This window comes from Mya arenaria, chromosome 9 (assembly GCF_026914265.1).
Source record: "Mya arenaria isolate MELC-2E11 chromosome 9, ASM2691426v1".
Taxonomy (NCBI): Eukaryota; Metazoa; Mollusca; class Bivalvia; order Myida; family Myidae; genus Mya; species Mya arenaria.
The window spans coordinates 42954675-42972267 of NC_069130.1; the positions used below are offsets into that span (position 1 = coordinate 42954675).

Sequence of the window (17593 nt, forward strand, 5' to 3'; positions counted from 1 at the left end):
GTATTAGCACCTGTGGTATTTTCATAAAAAGCAGAAACAGCCATTTCCCTCAAATGTTAAGCCGCAAACCTTTGAAGAGCCATTATTTCCTTATGCATTGGAATAATTTGACCAAGTAAAGTTTTCCTTGTAGCTTTTAATGGTGTCTATAGAACAGCATCACAAAACTGGCCTGCCTACTCTTTTAAGATTTTTTCTAAGCAAAATAAGGTTTTTCCACTTCATCGGCTTAGTGTTTTATATAAAAAATGACATAGAGCCCAACTGAAATGCCTCAACTTGTCAAAATTTTGCTTTTCTGGTCCACTTATATACAAAGGTAACAGAACTGTTCAGTTTAACACAAGAAATTTAGTGATAATGTGTTAATAGACAGTCTAAACAACACTATATGCCAAATTGTTGGCTTCCGGGACAAATGGCGCAACAAAGGAAATGGCAAAAAACACACCAAAACTTAAATATTCGTGACAACTGCTAGTGTTTTCATGTATGAGGTGGCTACATGATGTAGAAAATGCAGAGATAGCATTATTATGCCCATTTTTAAAAAAAATTTACTTTAAGGAATCTGTTTTGAAGGCTAGATTTGGCATTAAATTCAGAGTACAGCACTTCACTATTGTCTATAAGATGCTTATTTACACCTGATTTGCTATAAATCTCACTCATTGGAATCATTTACACACAAACAAGCACTACGGAGTTGACTAACATCTTCATTCTTCTGAAATATTGGATTCAGAGCTGCATCTCCTGGATTCAGATTGCAGGACTACCGCCTGGGGAAAAGGCCGCAGCTAACTGGAGCTTATTGGCACGTCATGATCTGCAAGCAAGACACAAAAGCAATGTTTTACACAAATAAAACTATCTGCCACTACTGTTAAAGTTTGAAAAAGGCCTGTAAACACTCATTTGAGGCATACACAACCTTTAATATAGTCATAAATGTGATAAATATGCAGAAAAGTTCATGAATTCAAAGATTTTCAGGACAAATTTAATAGAATATATAGTCTTTTGGACATTTTGCAATCAGTTTTTAACAACTCAAAGGTAAACCTCATCTTATTGAGTACTCAGATGCATTTTGCAAGCATTCAAACCAGACATGCTTAGAATTTCTTCTTACTTGGAGATGGTATTCCTTTCTTGAAAATCCTTGCCGAGAGCCGGTATGGAAAACCACAGAGACCACAGTTTTACCAGCACTGGTTCTTGTCCTTGAAAATTCCTCTGTGGCTACAGCAACCAGGCTGGCTATTAAAATAAGCAATAAATTAGGGTTTTTAAAACATATATACTGTATTAAGGTTGTGTTTTTTAATGCATTAAGGGAAAAGGCTCTATTCTTTATGAAAGCTGCTCACTTTTTATTTATTTTGCCTTGAGAAATGTCAAGTTTTTCAATGAATAAATTGAATAAATGAATGAATTAATGAATATATATGAATGATTGATAGAATGAATTAATGAATTAATGAAAGGTGGCATTATTTCTTTAAAATTGGGATCTCATTGTGTTGCTGTGATTGTTAAAGTATATGTTTTCTTGTCCATAAGCTGAAAATCATATGCACACTAAATAAAACATCATTCTGCATCCTATGTGCAGTAAGTTTTGTTTAATTGCTTATAGAATTTGCAATTATTGTAATGTTTGCTTAAAAGAGCAAACAAAATGTGTGAATAGATGCACAATACAGACCAAAGACTGATACAAGTCAGCAGTTTCATTAGAAAATAATATTATTATCAAAGCCACATCAGAAATGATTGACAACATGAAAGAAATTCATTTAGGAATGGAACAAACAGTCTCAATGGGCTTTTATGACCAAACTGTCTCACTTTGTACTTCAGTTTGGATACCATTTTCTAATATATTATCTTGAAGTACTTACAAATTACAGCATGTTGGCAAACACCAAGTACAGCTTGGCCTCTGGTGGGCAGCTTGGTGGGGGGGGGGGGGTCTTCAACAGACAGTTCCTCCTGGGTCTGCTTCCTATGTTAAAAAAATCCCTCCATTTATACTTTGGAATTGAAAGTGAGGCTTTCATTCATTAGTTACCATCATTTGGAACTATTTCCAAACATTAAATTGAAAGTGAAAGTAGTTTTTTTTAAAAATGTCAAAAATATATAAGAAAATTATATATTATTAATTTATATTATGTAATATAAGATTTTCACATTTCATACTCAAACACCAATATTCTATGGCTAAGCACTGTCAACTGGCCAAATTTCAACCAGATAGCTGTATAAATTAAGAATTTATAACAATTTAAAATAGGCCACCCCTCCAAAAGCTTCCTCTATATCAGGCGTGAGACCACAGTTATTTTTACTATATGTTTCATATAGACACTAACCTGGCTTTTGACTTTATACACACCCCAATTGAAAAACAAGGACATGGCATCTCTAGAACAATTCAAGACGCAAAATATAATCACAAGAAAACACCATGTTGACCATTGACCCGACTGTCAAAATTGAGTTCAAATACATAACCCTTCCGCCAGGGAGTCAATCGGCTACAAACAACTAATTTTCAGACTTCCACAAGCTATGATTTTTCCAATATTTACATTGAAAACTATCAATTTCTGCAATAGAGTGTCAAATTCAGTCAAGTTCTCTGCAAAAAGAACATTTTTTGCTTCTTTTTCATTCAATTTTAATAAAATATTGATACTTGAACACAAGCACTCTTTGTTTCTGTATTCACATCCGGATCTTGGTCAACGGGGGGCAGATAACTGTGGTCTTGAGCCATCTGAGATGCGGAGTTGTGCGAGCGCTTGCAGACATATTCCTGATCAGGGGGAGAAACCGCTTTGCGTTTGTTTAAATTGTCCGGATCAATTGATTCGTGGTTTCATAAGTCGACAAGGGTCGACGTACCTGATACAGCTTTGCTGGCCCCATGACCTTGCTGGCCCGAGGGTTTGTGTTCAGTTTGTGACGAGTTAATGTGTAGGCGGGGATCTTGGGGTCTACGGTGTCTCTTGTCCGAATAAAGGTTGCCCGAAGTGGGGACTGGAGCGCGGACCGTGGTACTAGTTTTTCGGTCGCAATTTTGGTTAATCGCGCATGCCAAGTGCAGACAACTGGTGGACTGAGCGCGAAAAAGTCTTTGTTTCGGGTTTCGGGCCAACTGTTTACATACAGTCTGTCTCTTACAGTCGAGACCTTGTTCCCCGTATTGTCAAGCTAATAGGTAAAGCACTTAAGCACTCGCTCAATCAGATATCGAGATATAGAGAAAACGATTTTACCATTTTTCTAAAGTAGGTTTATGTAAATAAAAGTAAAGCTAAACATAGTCCTACGTCTGCATTACAATATTTCTCAGATATCTGTATTTTTGAACAAATTACGAAATATATATTCCGAAGTATCATAAACACATATCATCGGTCGACATTCATTTGACCTAACAATACCGATAAGACAAATCAACTCAGGCTTTCCGGAGAAGGTCAGGAACGCAACATTTGGGTTTCAGATTCAAAAATAGTTTTATTGGTCAGATAAGCCGCCTACCATGTGAGAAAGAAAGCGAAAACATATGGCTGGCACCAAAACAGTTTTATCTGTTTTATATATAAAATACTCAAAAATCATTTTGATAAAAAAAACTGCCACAGAGCGCTTGCTTGAATCAAGAAAACAAGTTGTTAATCAATGTTAGAAATACTTCTTATGGCCAATTTCAGTTTGGCTTTTATTACGTTATTTGTTATAAAAGGTCATATGGAGACTCCAGTGTTATACCCTAGCCGGTGGAAAAGGGACAGTTGGACCATTGAAATGGAGCTTTAATGGCGTTGAATTGCTTAATAGTACGACCTCAACTCCTTTTATCAAAATACGGTGGTTATAAAACGTTCCGTCATCATTACGATAATCGTTGAAAAACCTATTCAACGAACTCAATTTTATTAGTGTTGTAAATGCTTGCTTATAAAGATGTTTACTGAATACAGATAGAAGTTTATATCATCATTGTTACAAAATAATAAAAGTGAAGGAGCTATGTGATTAAGCCGTCAATTTATGGTCAGTTGAATATTGGTGAAAATTGTAAAGCCGGAAGACTCACTTTACAGAATAACAATTCTGATAATGTTCGCATATATACGTCTTTATAAATTAAAACTTTACTAAACCAACTAGCTTAAAGCTGAATATTTCAAACGTTAATATATAAAATAAAATATCAAAGAGTTGTGCCCGCTTCTCGCTAAGAAATAAATGAGCAAACACTGTATTTATCGTTGTAATCAAATAAGCATCTACACCGAATTCTGCGTTAAACATACAGTTTAACAAAGAGGCTGCATTCCGAATAATTTTAAGTGTTTAAATTCTGTTTTACATAATCAAGGCTCTTGAGTCTCTCTCGAAAATTGTGTAAAACGTAACTGAAAACCACAAGTCCTAACTAGGGTTTACATACTTTACTAACTGATTTAGATGAATTTAAAATGTGTGTAAAAAACTTTTGTTCATCGTAAACAGTAGTTTGTTATACATGTATTATACCAACATTATATATGAACTTCAATATTTCTGTATCTTATTCTTTAAAATGTGACTGACTCCTTTAAGAGAAGATTCTTAATCACAACACTCTCATACGGCTGTTGAACCTAGTTATATATATCTTTATTGGTGAAAAAAATGTATTATAAATCGTATTATCTGTTTATAACATTATTTCAAATGAATAGAAAAAGCGTTTAACAGATGAGAATAACGGGAACTTTACCAGATGGCAAGTATTATTGAACGTTACAAAGATGGTTGTAAAGTTGTCATAACATTTTGAAACCACACGAAATCATTCGAAAATGGTTATTTGGTATTATTAAACAATAAGAGGCCTACTCCAAAACTGTCGAGTACTCCACCTGGTCTCCTTCTCGTGTCGTACTTATCACGCCTTGTCGCGTGGTTAGGGTATATATTCAGGGCCTGCTCAGTTCATTTCAATCTTCCAAAGATGGCTTTCACCAGCATTGTTGTTATTGCTGTCGCTATTGGTGAGTTTTTATACGATTTTCTTGCTTAAAATATGATACTGAAGTTTCAGTCTTATAAATGTATTTCTTGTTTTTTTCCCTATCTTATGAGGAGATTCATCGTCAAAACAAAAACTTATTATCAAATAAAGCGGAATATATTTTCAAAATTTTGAGAAAAAAAGAATGAAATTGAAATTGAAACAATATGCTGTGATGTGTTGGGTATTACATCTAATGTGTTTGGTAGATAGTTTGAGTACAGTTGTTTTGAAAATCATCCAATCGATATTTGTCAAATATATTTATAATTTAGTTGTAGAAATACATAATGAAGTGTTGAGTCTTTGAACGGAATTTAGGTTTATGTTCATGTGTAATTTGAACGGAAAATAAAGTATTTATAACCAAATCTGGTTTCTACAGCATGTATGTGAACTGCTCAATCAAAGCGTACATGTATCTTATTATAAACCTACGCACACTGAGTACGATAAAAGTAAATTGTGATCAGATGTGAATCAAATAAAGTACCAGTGTTCATATTGAAACCTTAAGAAAATGACTAAAGTATCTTAAGGTGTACCATCTTCTATATTATGCCAGGGTAGTGTATTTGATGCTGAAAATAGGTAGACCATTATAATGTAGGAGGCATGGCCAAACTATATTATAAAAAAAGACTTGAAAGGTGCAATGTTCTACCCACTCCAGGTGCGGTTTGCGGTGGCACACTGCATCTAAGCCGGTCAATGGGCCCATCTAGCGGATCCAGGATCATCAATGGAGAACAAGCGAGCCCCGGGGAGTTTCCCCACCAGGTCACCCTTCTCAGGGACGGCTACCACACTTGCGGCGGCTCCATCATAGCCAACGGCTGGGCAATCACTGCCTCCCACTGCGTCGACGGACAGTGAGTGAACAATACGATGTATTATTCCCTCCCTATGGGTGATAAAGGCCTAAAACATATTGAATATGTAATGACTTTGCGTAACCATTTACATTTCCATTCAATTTTGAAGGTTGACTTTCGTTCAATTAATTGTTAAAATATAACTCAGATCTGCTTAAAGTGAGAGAATTGTCCAAAGAAACGTCTTTATTCTGACTCCGTCAATTCGAAATGTGTTTCAGAATGGCAAGCTCATTGGCTGTAGTGGTCGACCTCCACAGCTTCTCCAATCCTGGTAACTACCTCTTGTTTGATGTCGCCGAGGTCATAATGGTAAGCATTTACACGTATACCTTCATTTAAAAGCAAGCAAAAGCAATTTGATAACCAAAGAACAAGTTTACATTGCAGCGTGTTTGTTGATCCTTGTAATACTAATTGATTTGACTGTTTGGCGTGTCCCATTGGTTTATACTTATAAGCAAATGATGTTTTGTTTTATGAACGGAGCTTAAATTCGTGTACACTTTTTAATGGAAATTATATTTACCTGAGAAAATAAACACAGTTGTAATCAATCGTTTCGAGTGTGTTACATCTCGAATTATATAGAGTTAAACTTTATAGATATATTCAAACATTTTAACAATTATCTCTATACTTATCTAATCTTGTCAGATCACCTTTGAAATTGTCATGTCTATCTGTGTTTTGTGACGTCATGTATCCATGCGTCTTATGACGTCATGTTTCAGCACAACAAATACAACACTGGTCCAGGAGGCTTTCCGAACGATGTTGCGCTCTTGCGTCTTAACACAGTAACTCAAACTGCTGACATCACGAAGAACATTATTGAAATTGCCCCTACTGGTGCCGATTATTCGGGGCAAACGTGCACTATTTCCGGATGGGGAGTCGACGGTTTGTTTTCTTTTTTCACAAAGTTAACGTCTCTGTCTTTTTCAGGGAGTCTCTATTTAATATTAACGGTGACAAAAAATGACACAAGATATATATCTAACGCTTAATTAAACGAGTCATTGGTTTTTGTCATCACACGACTCTGGTACTCCGATCTCAATCGGTTAATACGTAAACCGTGTTATCTAAAATTAAAAGCTGGTTTTCGTGCAAATATCTTGCATACTTTATGGCGTCAATCAAATACATACAAAGAGAAACTCATTAAATATATTGGGTTGTTTTGTTCACAAGACTAGAATAACTGAAAAGATATCCATGACTTTTTAACCCCACATTACAGCAAAAACCTTTTTAGGCAATTATTACAAAATAAATGTTTATTTGTACTAAAGTTGTGTATGTTTTTTAATAAGTCTACAATGAGTTACATAATTTCTATTTTCTGCCGAATCTTCAATGTGGTTTATATAGATTCCAGTGGTGTATTTTGATTTATCAAATGCTTTCCAATGGTTTATAGAGCTATTGATTTATAGCGAGTTATGCCATGCTGTTCAGTGAAATATCAAGAATCATTAGTGGATTAACAGCAGTGAAAATATCACTGCAAAATATGGAATGAGAATATCAATTCTAAGAACTACTTTTAAAATCCATTGTATCAACCTTTATTTTTATGAAAATTAAATACTTCCGTACCAGTACATTTTTATCAAAGTATTACTTAGATATAAAAAATGCTTATGTTTAAATAAGGATTTTTTTTAAATACACACAACTTACCATTTATCAGGAAATTGATAATGTTTTAAGCTGATTGCTCCTATCTGTGCGTTCGTACAAAACATTAGCTTGAATATCAATTCGATGTTATGTCATCTAAATCCCAGTGTGTGTATACCACGTGATAAATGACGTCATACATGCTACGTCGGAAGGCAAAATTTGCTTAATATGAAGACTTAAATCAAAGATAACTTTTCATTTACAATACCAATTTAAATTAAACAAAAGGGTAGACTATGCCGCTTAAAGAGCCCCGCATTTGTTTTATTACCAAAATTTGATGAAGTCATTAGTTTTATCAAGCACTTCGACAAACCTGTTTCCAAAATAATGTTTTGACAGTGATCCGTCAGACGGCCGTATTGTGGAAAGGTTTGTCGAAGAAAGTAAAACCTCAATGAAATTCTGGTAAAAGACCGAAGGTGGGGTTCCGTAAGCAGCGTAGACTGCGCTATGTTTCATTTAAAATGGTAAAGAAATAGTGAAGTTATCTTTGTTTAATGTCTTTTTTACAAATCAAACTCATGCCTTCCGACGTAGCATTTATGACGCAATTTATCACTTGGTATACTCCCACTGAAATCCTGTCGTTTCAAACTCTCTGATTTAGTAAACGAACTTCCCGTAAATGCACACAACGATTAACTGATAAATTAAATTATCCCACCACACGTCAAAATTCAAAACCGAAACGTGGTCCTTACATTTCATCTGGAAAGCGATCGGTCTAGGAGCGAATCAAACTGATCCTTGAGGGTGATTGATTATCCATGTATCATGACACCATGTATCAAAAACAAATTCGAAAACTTAGAAAAATGTTCATCTACAATTTGTTTTGATCACACTTTCGCTATTTCAAATATTTCTTGAGCAAACGGGACCAACGTCAATATATTCATTCTCTTTTCGATTTTGAAAACGTGAATAAACGGTTGCTATTCGAAACATAAATGCATGAATACAAATTTGTTGGTGATAGCTTATAAATTGTTTGCACTGAAACAGGTGTAAATACTAAACTTTTAAAAATAAACCACTTTTTTAATTAGCATTTGCTACCCGGCTAACCGTCGGACGCCCCTTACAACAAGTATTCATTGAAGATCAAAACTGTGCGTTAGGCTTGTCCCAAGAGGAGTCGGAGAGCAAAGGCTTCTTACAAAAAAGGTTTATTTTTAAAAAAAAAATACAATTTCAATAAATCTCTGCAAAAATCAAAAAGAAGATGTGGTGATACCAGTGCAAGAACGAATTTTATTTCAATCGTGTTCATAGAAAAGTTATATTTTTACTCTTGACTTTGCCACGAAAAATATATTTTCTATGACACTGGTGAAATTAGATACGATAATACTCTGAAATCAAGGAATATTCTCTCTTTATTGAACGCCTTTCGGTAGCTAATATCAATTCATAATACACTTTTTATCAATTTACATGGCTTAAACATATGTTGCCCCTGGGTTATCAAATACTTTCCATTGCTTCCACTGCCATTTCACTGTTTTATGCAATAAAAATATCACTTTTAATATTTCACTGTTCTAGCCCGTTCTAATACAAACAATAAAGGTTTGTCTCATTGTAAAAACGCAATATAGTTCATATCGTAAACACTAAACATTAACAAATAATAAAGTGTATTGTGTGTGTATTGCGTTCATGTATTAGTTTTTTGAGATATATTTTGATTTCCAATAAAAATAAAACAAGGAAAATAATATATTGAATAACCGTCAATGTTTTGAAGGATCCATTGTCGTTAAATGCTGAATCGCGGCTATAAAATATCGCCTCAAACTTCATCCACTGCGTAGTTGTTGTGTTTTTCTGTTCGTTTTGGATAATTTCTTAAGTGTCTTAAATGTGTTTTAGTGGTTGTTGAAAATAGTGGTCGAGTGGCACTCACAACTTATGTCAGCTCACATTTTAAAAAAAAATGTTTTCATACTTTAGAGACATAGTATGCTTCTGACGGACCTCCCAGCCACTTTATTTGATTTCCAGAGAGCGGAAGTGGAAGTTCTGTGTTATTGAAGGCGGATGTAACGGCTCTCACAAAGACTCAGTGTCAAGACTACTGGGGCACCACAAACATCCTCGACCAGCACCTGTGTGTAAAGGGCTACGAAACCGCAAACGGGAGTGGCTCATGCAATGTAAGAATGTTTTTCATTTTTAATATTTGTACTTCAGAGTAGTTCTGTCGTGCATTTGGACACGAACCCAGACGCGCACATGCACGTACGCGTACACACCTTACAATAAACATTTATAAAACCATTAAATTAAGTTTATGCCCCATAACGTTTGATCTTCGCTGTAGCCAGTATTTCTGACTTCAAAGTTTAGTGTAAAGATATAACGACCAACATCAGAGGTAGAGGATCTTTATATTTTGCTAAACCATCAAAGTGGATGCAAATTTCATCATTGTTCCTTGCACTTAAATATTCAGAAAATATATTTTGCACAGACTCGTATCTAGACACACGTGCACTTCAGCGGTAGTGTGCTTTACATTTCACAAAACGGTATACGAAACAATAATCTATATAGAGGGGTTTTAATTGTTTTAAACATGAACTTCATTTAGTAAAATTGTGAATAAAAAGTTTGATGAAATTTTGTTTCAAGAGTTCATGGTGTTCTCCTTTGATTACCCCCTAAATAATCCTATTGGTTGAGATTGAACACTATGCTTAAAGACTGACAAACCATATCTAAATTTATCACTTAGCGCGACTTTTACCTTTCAATTGAACAAAATTATTGCCCAACTTATGTATCTAGATTTTATGTTATTGTGTTTTATGTATTTTGTTTTAAGGGTGACAGTGGTGGACCGCTGGTTTGTCAGGGAAAGCTCGCAGGTGTGACGTCATGGGGCCGCAGTGGTTGCCATGTCGGCGGTGTTGTGACACACCCGAGCGTCTATGCCAAAACGGCTTACTTCCGTAGCTGGGTGAATACCAACTGTGGAGGTTGCATCGCCTAAGCAGCTCTGAAATTGCCGTCATATAATTTCGAATAACGACTTTGATTGAGAAAATAAATTTTCTTTGCACCTGATTTTGAGTTGCTATTTTACATGTTTAATGAGTACCCATTTTATTTGCCATGTATAAGGGACAATGGGGTCTGGACCCTTATAACATTCAAAAACAGTACTATTGCATACTATGGACACGCATATACCAAGTCACAAAATAACACATTTAACACAAATGTTAAGTCATTAAGTGTAGCAGTACCTTTTGAAATGTTGCTAGGTAGCCAACGTCTATATAGAGTACATTTGTAAAATGTCTGAGATGATATATAATACCTTCGAAAGAAAAAAGTGACACTAACAAATCAGCATATAGAATGTACTTTCTAGTGCTGTTTTATAGTGAGATTATTGTTAAAATTAATATGAAAATCGTTTAATTTTTAACCAAATTAAACTATTATTTTACCCCTGAAAGCAAACTGAGTAAAATAAAGCAACGGATGCATACCAACAATAGATAAATAAATAACGGCTAAAATTTACATGGATGACATATATGAATATATTAGTGATAGGTGGTATAAATCATAAGCAATATTTGACTTAGGTCGATAAATATTTATAAATGTACTGGTGTGAGTGCGACTGAGTGAATGGAGTTGTAATTAAGGAATAATGACGATTATACCTATAAGTACTATTGTTTGTCATCATCATATCATCGCCACAGTTCGAAACAATGTACTTATGTCTTGGATCGAATACCTTCAATATGATTCCATCAATGCCCTTTTGATTTTTTCAGTTACATTTCTATTACAGCAAATCGCCACAGATTCCGGCTAGAACGCTAAAGAAAAATGCAAAATCTCGGCAGCGGAATCAACACAGCGTCCTATATTCGAGCATGTGTTCACATGACTTAATTTCCCAGAATATCATTGCAAAGTGGGTAAAACGGAGAAATACAAATGCGTCGATAAATGATTATTCTTATATACAGTATCTCATTCATTCGATGAATAAATATGATTGTTCGTAGATTTTAGTAACCGGGTATTCGATATGTATATAGCGGTCTTATACTGTCTAGCAATACAGCGACGCTGTATAGTGTTCGCCTGCATGGCGAGAGGTTGTGGGTAGGATCTCGACAATAATAACATGTCCATGTGTGCAGTCTGATTATTTTAGCGCAAAAGGTAAACAACTCACGTTGCACGATTTGAGTCAAGGACATTCAAAATTGACCTAAGTCTCCGAAATTTGATGACAGATTTGAAAATGGAGTGGAAATTTTAACCGGGTGTTCGATGTATATAACATACTGACTAGATTTAATTACGAAGCGGTAAAGTTAGACCGCTTATATATAGAGAGAGGGATCCTGGAATGGAATAAAATTCTGTGCATTTTGCTTTATGTCGTAACCCAATATTACATTTTGACACATAAAGCGAATCCGTGTTAACTCAAAATTTTGTTTTATTTGCAGACACATACGGAATGTGATTTTAGTTATTTTCTACATAACGAATATAATATGACGCACATGCAATATATCACATATATGATTGGAAATGTCATTCATCTTTTATTATTATTTCTCATTTCGTCTTTATTATATCACATCCTATTATATTGTATCTTATGTTCAAACAAATGCTCAGTATTGGCAGCCGTTAATTATTTGGTTGGGACGTGTTTCACTATAGAATACATGTACTCTAATTTTGCTAAAGATCATCTACGTTAATTTTATAATTATTATTTGATAGACAAATATAATCTCGGAACTGATTGTTTAGCTCATTTTAATCAAATATTAAAATCAGTAACTTATATTTCATAATAATTCATAAAACGGATTAGATAATTAAAAGCTAAAACCAAAATAACAGTCCTTAATGATCCTGAACAATGCATGACTATATTCTTCTAATGATTATAAATATGATAATAACTTGTGATCAAGATAACCCAAATTTGGTATACATTCCGTGATAAGCCTGCGCCAATCTGTTATATTTATATTTAATATCTAAATGAAAAGTAGACATTTGCTTGTTTGCTATGTTGTAGAACTATATTAAATTACGTTCTGTTTACGTTCATTTTGGTACTAATAATATGAGCCGTCATTTGTTGACTTCCAGTTTTGTTTAAAAAAAGTATTGTATTCACTGGAGAATAACCTCTGTCGAAAGCTAAAGGTATATTTATATTCTGTCATTTTCATTTGTGTTGTTTGTTTAAATAAATGTTTATAACTAGTTTGTTTATCATTCTCCTCTTTAAGAATGTTGTCACTTCATGGTGCAAATGATATAATTGAATGGTCACAGCTCCGAATATGCAAACAACGCAGAGTCTTTAAACGTTCTTGTTACCCTATAAATATCATTGATAACACAACGGGCTCTACAGGGAGATGTATCCGAGCTGCGCTGAGTGACCACAACGAGGAGATAAGTAAATGTAAGGCTGAATGCGGCTCGATCTAAAACGTATGCTACTAACCAATGCACACCATGATGTTGATCCGACCAGACAAGAAGAATGCAGTGGGTTGTGTAGTTGAATGAGTCATTGTTTGCATGAATAAGCAAGTTCTGGCGTTCAATACCACTCTGTTGATCTGATTGCTAAACTTACGAGAACAGTTCAAACATAAGATGATGAGGCTAGCCATGGTTTAAAGTCTCAATACATGCTTTTCATCGTATGAATAAACTGTTTACTGTCTTCACTTTATAATTGTAAATCAAGGAATGACGTCAGCAAAATTTCATAGCTACTTCCGTTGTTGGCAAAACTATATAAATAAAAACACTGTGATGTCAATTTATGATATATTGTTACATGAAAACATATGAATGCAATAAATATCGCCATGCTATTAAGGTTGTTGCTGTATAAATTTCAACCAGATTTGGAATTTATACTCTTTACGATTCATATTCTTGTATTTCGACAGTAAAAAATCTTATTCAGGCACAATAAATGAGCTTTTTGAATTTCACATTTGAATTTCCTGCATTTCCCCTTCAAATGAATTCCTTTATCACCACAAACTAGTAAAACCCATGCCAATATATCAATTCGATTTTTGTTTATAAGCCGTACCAAATTGATGTTTTGTTTCGCGAAATTACGGCACCTATGTTTTTGAACGTGTATTTTGTTTGTGCGACCGCACCTTTTTTATCGCCAGCCGAATTTTTTGTCCTACACAGCTTTTGTTTGTGTTTTTCCTCATAAATATGAATATCTCTTTTGTTAAATAAAACACAAACCTACAATATTAGAACCATTCATGTCATTAATTTGCAGAGGGATTAAAAAAGTATCACTTAAACTAATTCCACATGTTCTCGAAAGTTTAGTGAAATTAAATTGCACTGATTTACAATAACGTTGGATAAGAGTGTTAAAGAAATGATAAAATTCAGTTATTAGGTTTAATCGTAGAAGCACTGGGGATTTACCTATTAGTTTATTATTGCTTGTTTTATTCTTAAGATTCCTCAAGGTAATGCATACTTTGATAAGATCACCATTTACGTTCCTTTTACTTTATTCGGGATTGTTGGGATAAGAGTGAGGTTGTCCATACAAACAAGTTTAACCCCCCAGTAAATATACATTTTACTGACTGTTCCAAGGCGGTACTTAACAATACTTGATGTTCACCACTATTTTTGGACGGTGCCCCTCAGGGCCCGTCCTAAGTAGGCACATCAGCCGATCCAACTACCAGCCAAAGCACGCCAGTGCGCTCAGTAAATAGTTCGTATCATTATTTTGAATACACAACTGATTTAAATTGGCTGTTACATATTTTTTTTTCTAAAATATCTGGGCGAATAGTGAGAGAAGTGGGTCATGTATTATTTATTGACAATTGGTACTCAAATCAAATATTTATATTGATAAATCATTTCGCCAATATCGACAACTACATGGAAATAGTTCCACTACCTTAATACAAAACTGCATTCGGAACTCCTCGGCCATTTTACTGTATCGATAAAAATGAATCCGTAAATGTTTCGAAATGAATACTGAAGTACATTGTTGCTAAACATAATTAATTCAATACTTTGATCTATCGAAATATTTTAAAATATATATCATACTGTAGACTCTTTAAGTAGAATCATCAAAATATGATGTGTTAATAGCATGACCCAAAATGACCCGGTTTATCCAAGATGGCGGACGAATCAACACATGTCCGTGGAATTTCCGATGTCAAATGGGATTAAAGGCATCACACTAGAGTTTGACAATGTATTGTTAGTGCTAAAAAGGAGAATTAAAAATAATTAATTGAATAACATCATCACCTTGTGTTCATATTGGCTGAATTTAACGCAATACAATTAATGACTGAAATACATCTGATGAAAGGTAACCCAATACTTAAAGTAAGTTGCAGTAAAACACGGAAATACAAACTTAGTGAAAATCCAAAAAACAATGACGTTGTTTTGCTTCGTGCCATTAGTAGATGTTAATAATTGTTGCAAATATTGATGTGAAAAATAATGATAATAACTCGAAACAACTTGCATCTGCGTCACAGTTGTCATCTTTATGCATAAAACATATTACAGTACAGTAGGGTATTTCAGATTTTCTGTAAAATTGTGATATTAATGCACCAGTCAATTGTAACCACGGCCACCCCAGGTCCGGGGATATACGGGGAATAGCCGGTGAAATGGGTAGTGTTTATGCTTTTCAGGTGGCCCCGCATTGCCGGGTGAATGCGGTGGTTTTGTCTGCTTTAAATATAGCGTGTAATTGGCCTTCCCTAGAGTCCCCGGGGTGCAGGGACTTTGGTAGGGATTTTACCAACTGTTCGTCCCCGCATGGCATGGAATTTAGCCGGTGTTGGCTGTACTGAAAGTCAAAGTCCCCGCTATTCCCAAGATCTGGGGGGTGGGCGTGGTTACAAATGACTGACCAGTGCATAATTTGGTTCCCTTTATGCCATGTTGATCTGATTCATACCATAGTAAAAAAAATTCTTCAACTGTAACAACACTTCAATATCGAACACTGCATTGCAAAATAGAAACACGAATGTTTCACATAATTTATCTTGAGCAAATATCATTGTTTAATAACACAAGTGTGTAAAATTACACAAGTGTTTCATTAAACACTTAAATTCCGATCAGCTTCTGTCAACATAGCATTGCCATTTTGGAACTATCTAGCTGATGCGCGTCATCTTGAAGCTCAATATACATCAAGTCGAAAATTATAGATGTGTTCACTACGTGACGTGCCATATCAAAAATGGTAGAAATCATTCAATGTACAATTATTTGAACTAAATAAACTTAGTGCTTGAAATGTCATTCTTGGCTAGGAGAAAAAGTTGGATGTGGACATGAAGACTCGCCAAAACAAAACTTGTCAAAGACTCTGAAGTTGCTGTTTATTTGGACTAGTCACGTATTAAACTTTTCAACAAGATAAAGTTACTATAAATGATCCTGGCATTTGGACACGGAGCTAGCCTGTCTGTATTATCTGGACGGTGCTAAGCCCCTGGTGAGCCTTAAATGCCTTGATTTGAAATCTGCCACTTATTATTCTCTATCATTGACTTCACATTTTTCAGGTAAGTGTAAATTAAAGTATTTTCTTGTATGTTAAAATTAACAATGGTAAAAGATAATGCATAACTTAATTGTGCATGCTGGAGTATAAGTATCTTCCATGGCCGAGAGTGTAAGATAGGTTCATTCCGACCCGAGCGTAGGGTGTTTTGCGGAAACGAGGTTTACCGAGTTTCCGCAAAACACCCTGCGCGAAGGTCGGGATGGACCTATCTTACACGAGCGGCTATGGTAGATGCTTTTTCTCCCACCTCATCTAACAAAATTAAGTAAAAATGTATTTTTTTGCCGGAACTCTTTTGTGCTTAGTGAAAATAATTGGGTACGGATATGCAATAATTCGTGGTTGTCATGGATATTCGCGCAGTGATTCAGAGTATGTATATGGTCTTATCGGTCTTTAAATAGTTCTAAGAAGAGTGAAGCATTATTTCTTGAAAGGTGCGTAAGAACTGTTTTCTGGTGACATTTAAAGCGAGAAATAATTAACTCGCGTTCTAAATATTGCCACCAGACAAGGTTTCTATGATGCGCTACAGACGACAGTCTTCAACAAGGGAGGTAATTACAATTTGGTGACCATTAAAAGAAGTTCCATACGGGCATTTTATCTTCCCCCGTGGGCAAGATAAGAATTTCTAGCATGGTTGAATTAATGGATCTACTTATCTGAGGTGGGAGAAATATCAATATTGTATACATGTATATAGCTTTACGGATATTTACAGTGTTTAAATAGCCCAAAAGGGTCTTACTCAATGAAAAAAAATCCAAATACTAGAATGCAGACAGGATTTTAACATTTTTTGGCAATTAATTAAATTCAAGGGCGTAGCCAGGCTGTACTAAATGTGAGAGGCTATGGGATGGGGAATCCCTGTAACCGTAGGAGGTTTAGGGGGGGGGGGGGGGGCTGCTCCCCACGGAAAAATGGAACTAAAGTGTTTAGCATTGATTTGTTTTTTGTCGGGATTTATAGGTTCGAGGCCGACGACTGTAGTTACCAAGTGATTTTTAAGGCTGTGTTAGCTATCTAGCAAAGGGAAACAGTGCTTTTTATAGCTGATCTTCCCTTTAAGGTTTTATTCTGATGTCAAAACATAGCTTAACCCTCGACTTTGATGCCATGTTTGGCCATTTTTTTCATTTTTCAAATTGATGTTACGCATGTGCTTAAGTGTGTAACGCCGGCTACGCCCCTGAAATTGTTCTGTTGCAATTTTGGGCAAATCATTCTCATTGGTATGCCTATCAAGCATCAAACATGTATGTCTAAAAAAGATTAATAAAAACAAGCCATATTACTGAAATG

At 35.0% G+C, this 17593-nt stretch overlaps 1 protein-coding gene across 1 annotated transcript; it reads left to right on the top strand.

The window, feature by feature from the left end:
* Window positions 1-4969: 4969 nt before the first annotated feature.
* On the top strand, window positions 4970-10722 carry LOC128203572 (fibrinolytic enzyme, isozyme C-like). The gene is made up of 6 exons (XM_052905041.1): window positions 4970-5060; window positions 5754-5952; window positions 6177-6267; window positions 6690-6858; window positions 9658-9809; window positions 10481-10722. Exons 1-6 carry the CDS (start codon window positions 5021-5023, stop codon window positions 10646-10648), a joined length of 819 nt encoding a protein of 272 aa, XP_052761001.1. The 5' UTR covers window positions 4970-5020; the 3' UTR covers window positions 10649-10722.
* Window positions 10723-17593: the final 6871 nt, after the last annotated feature.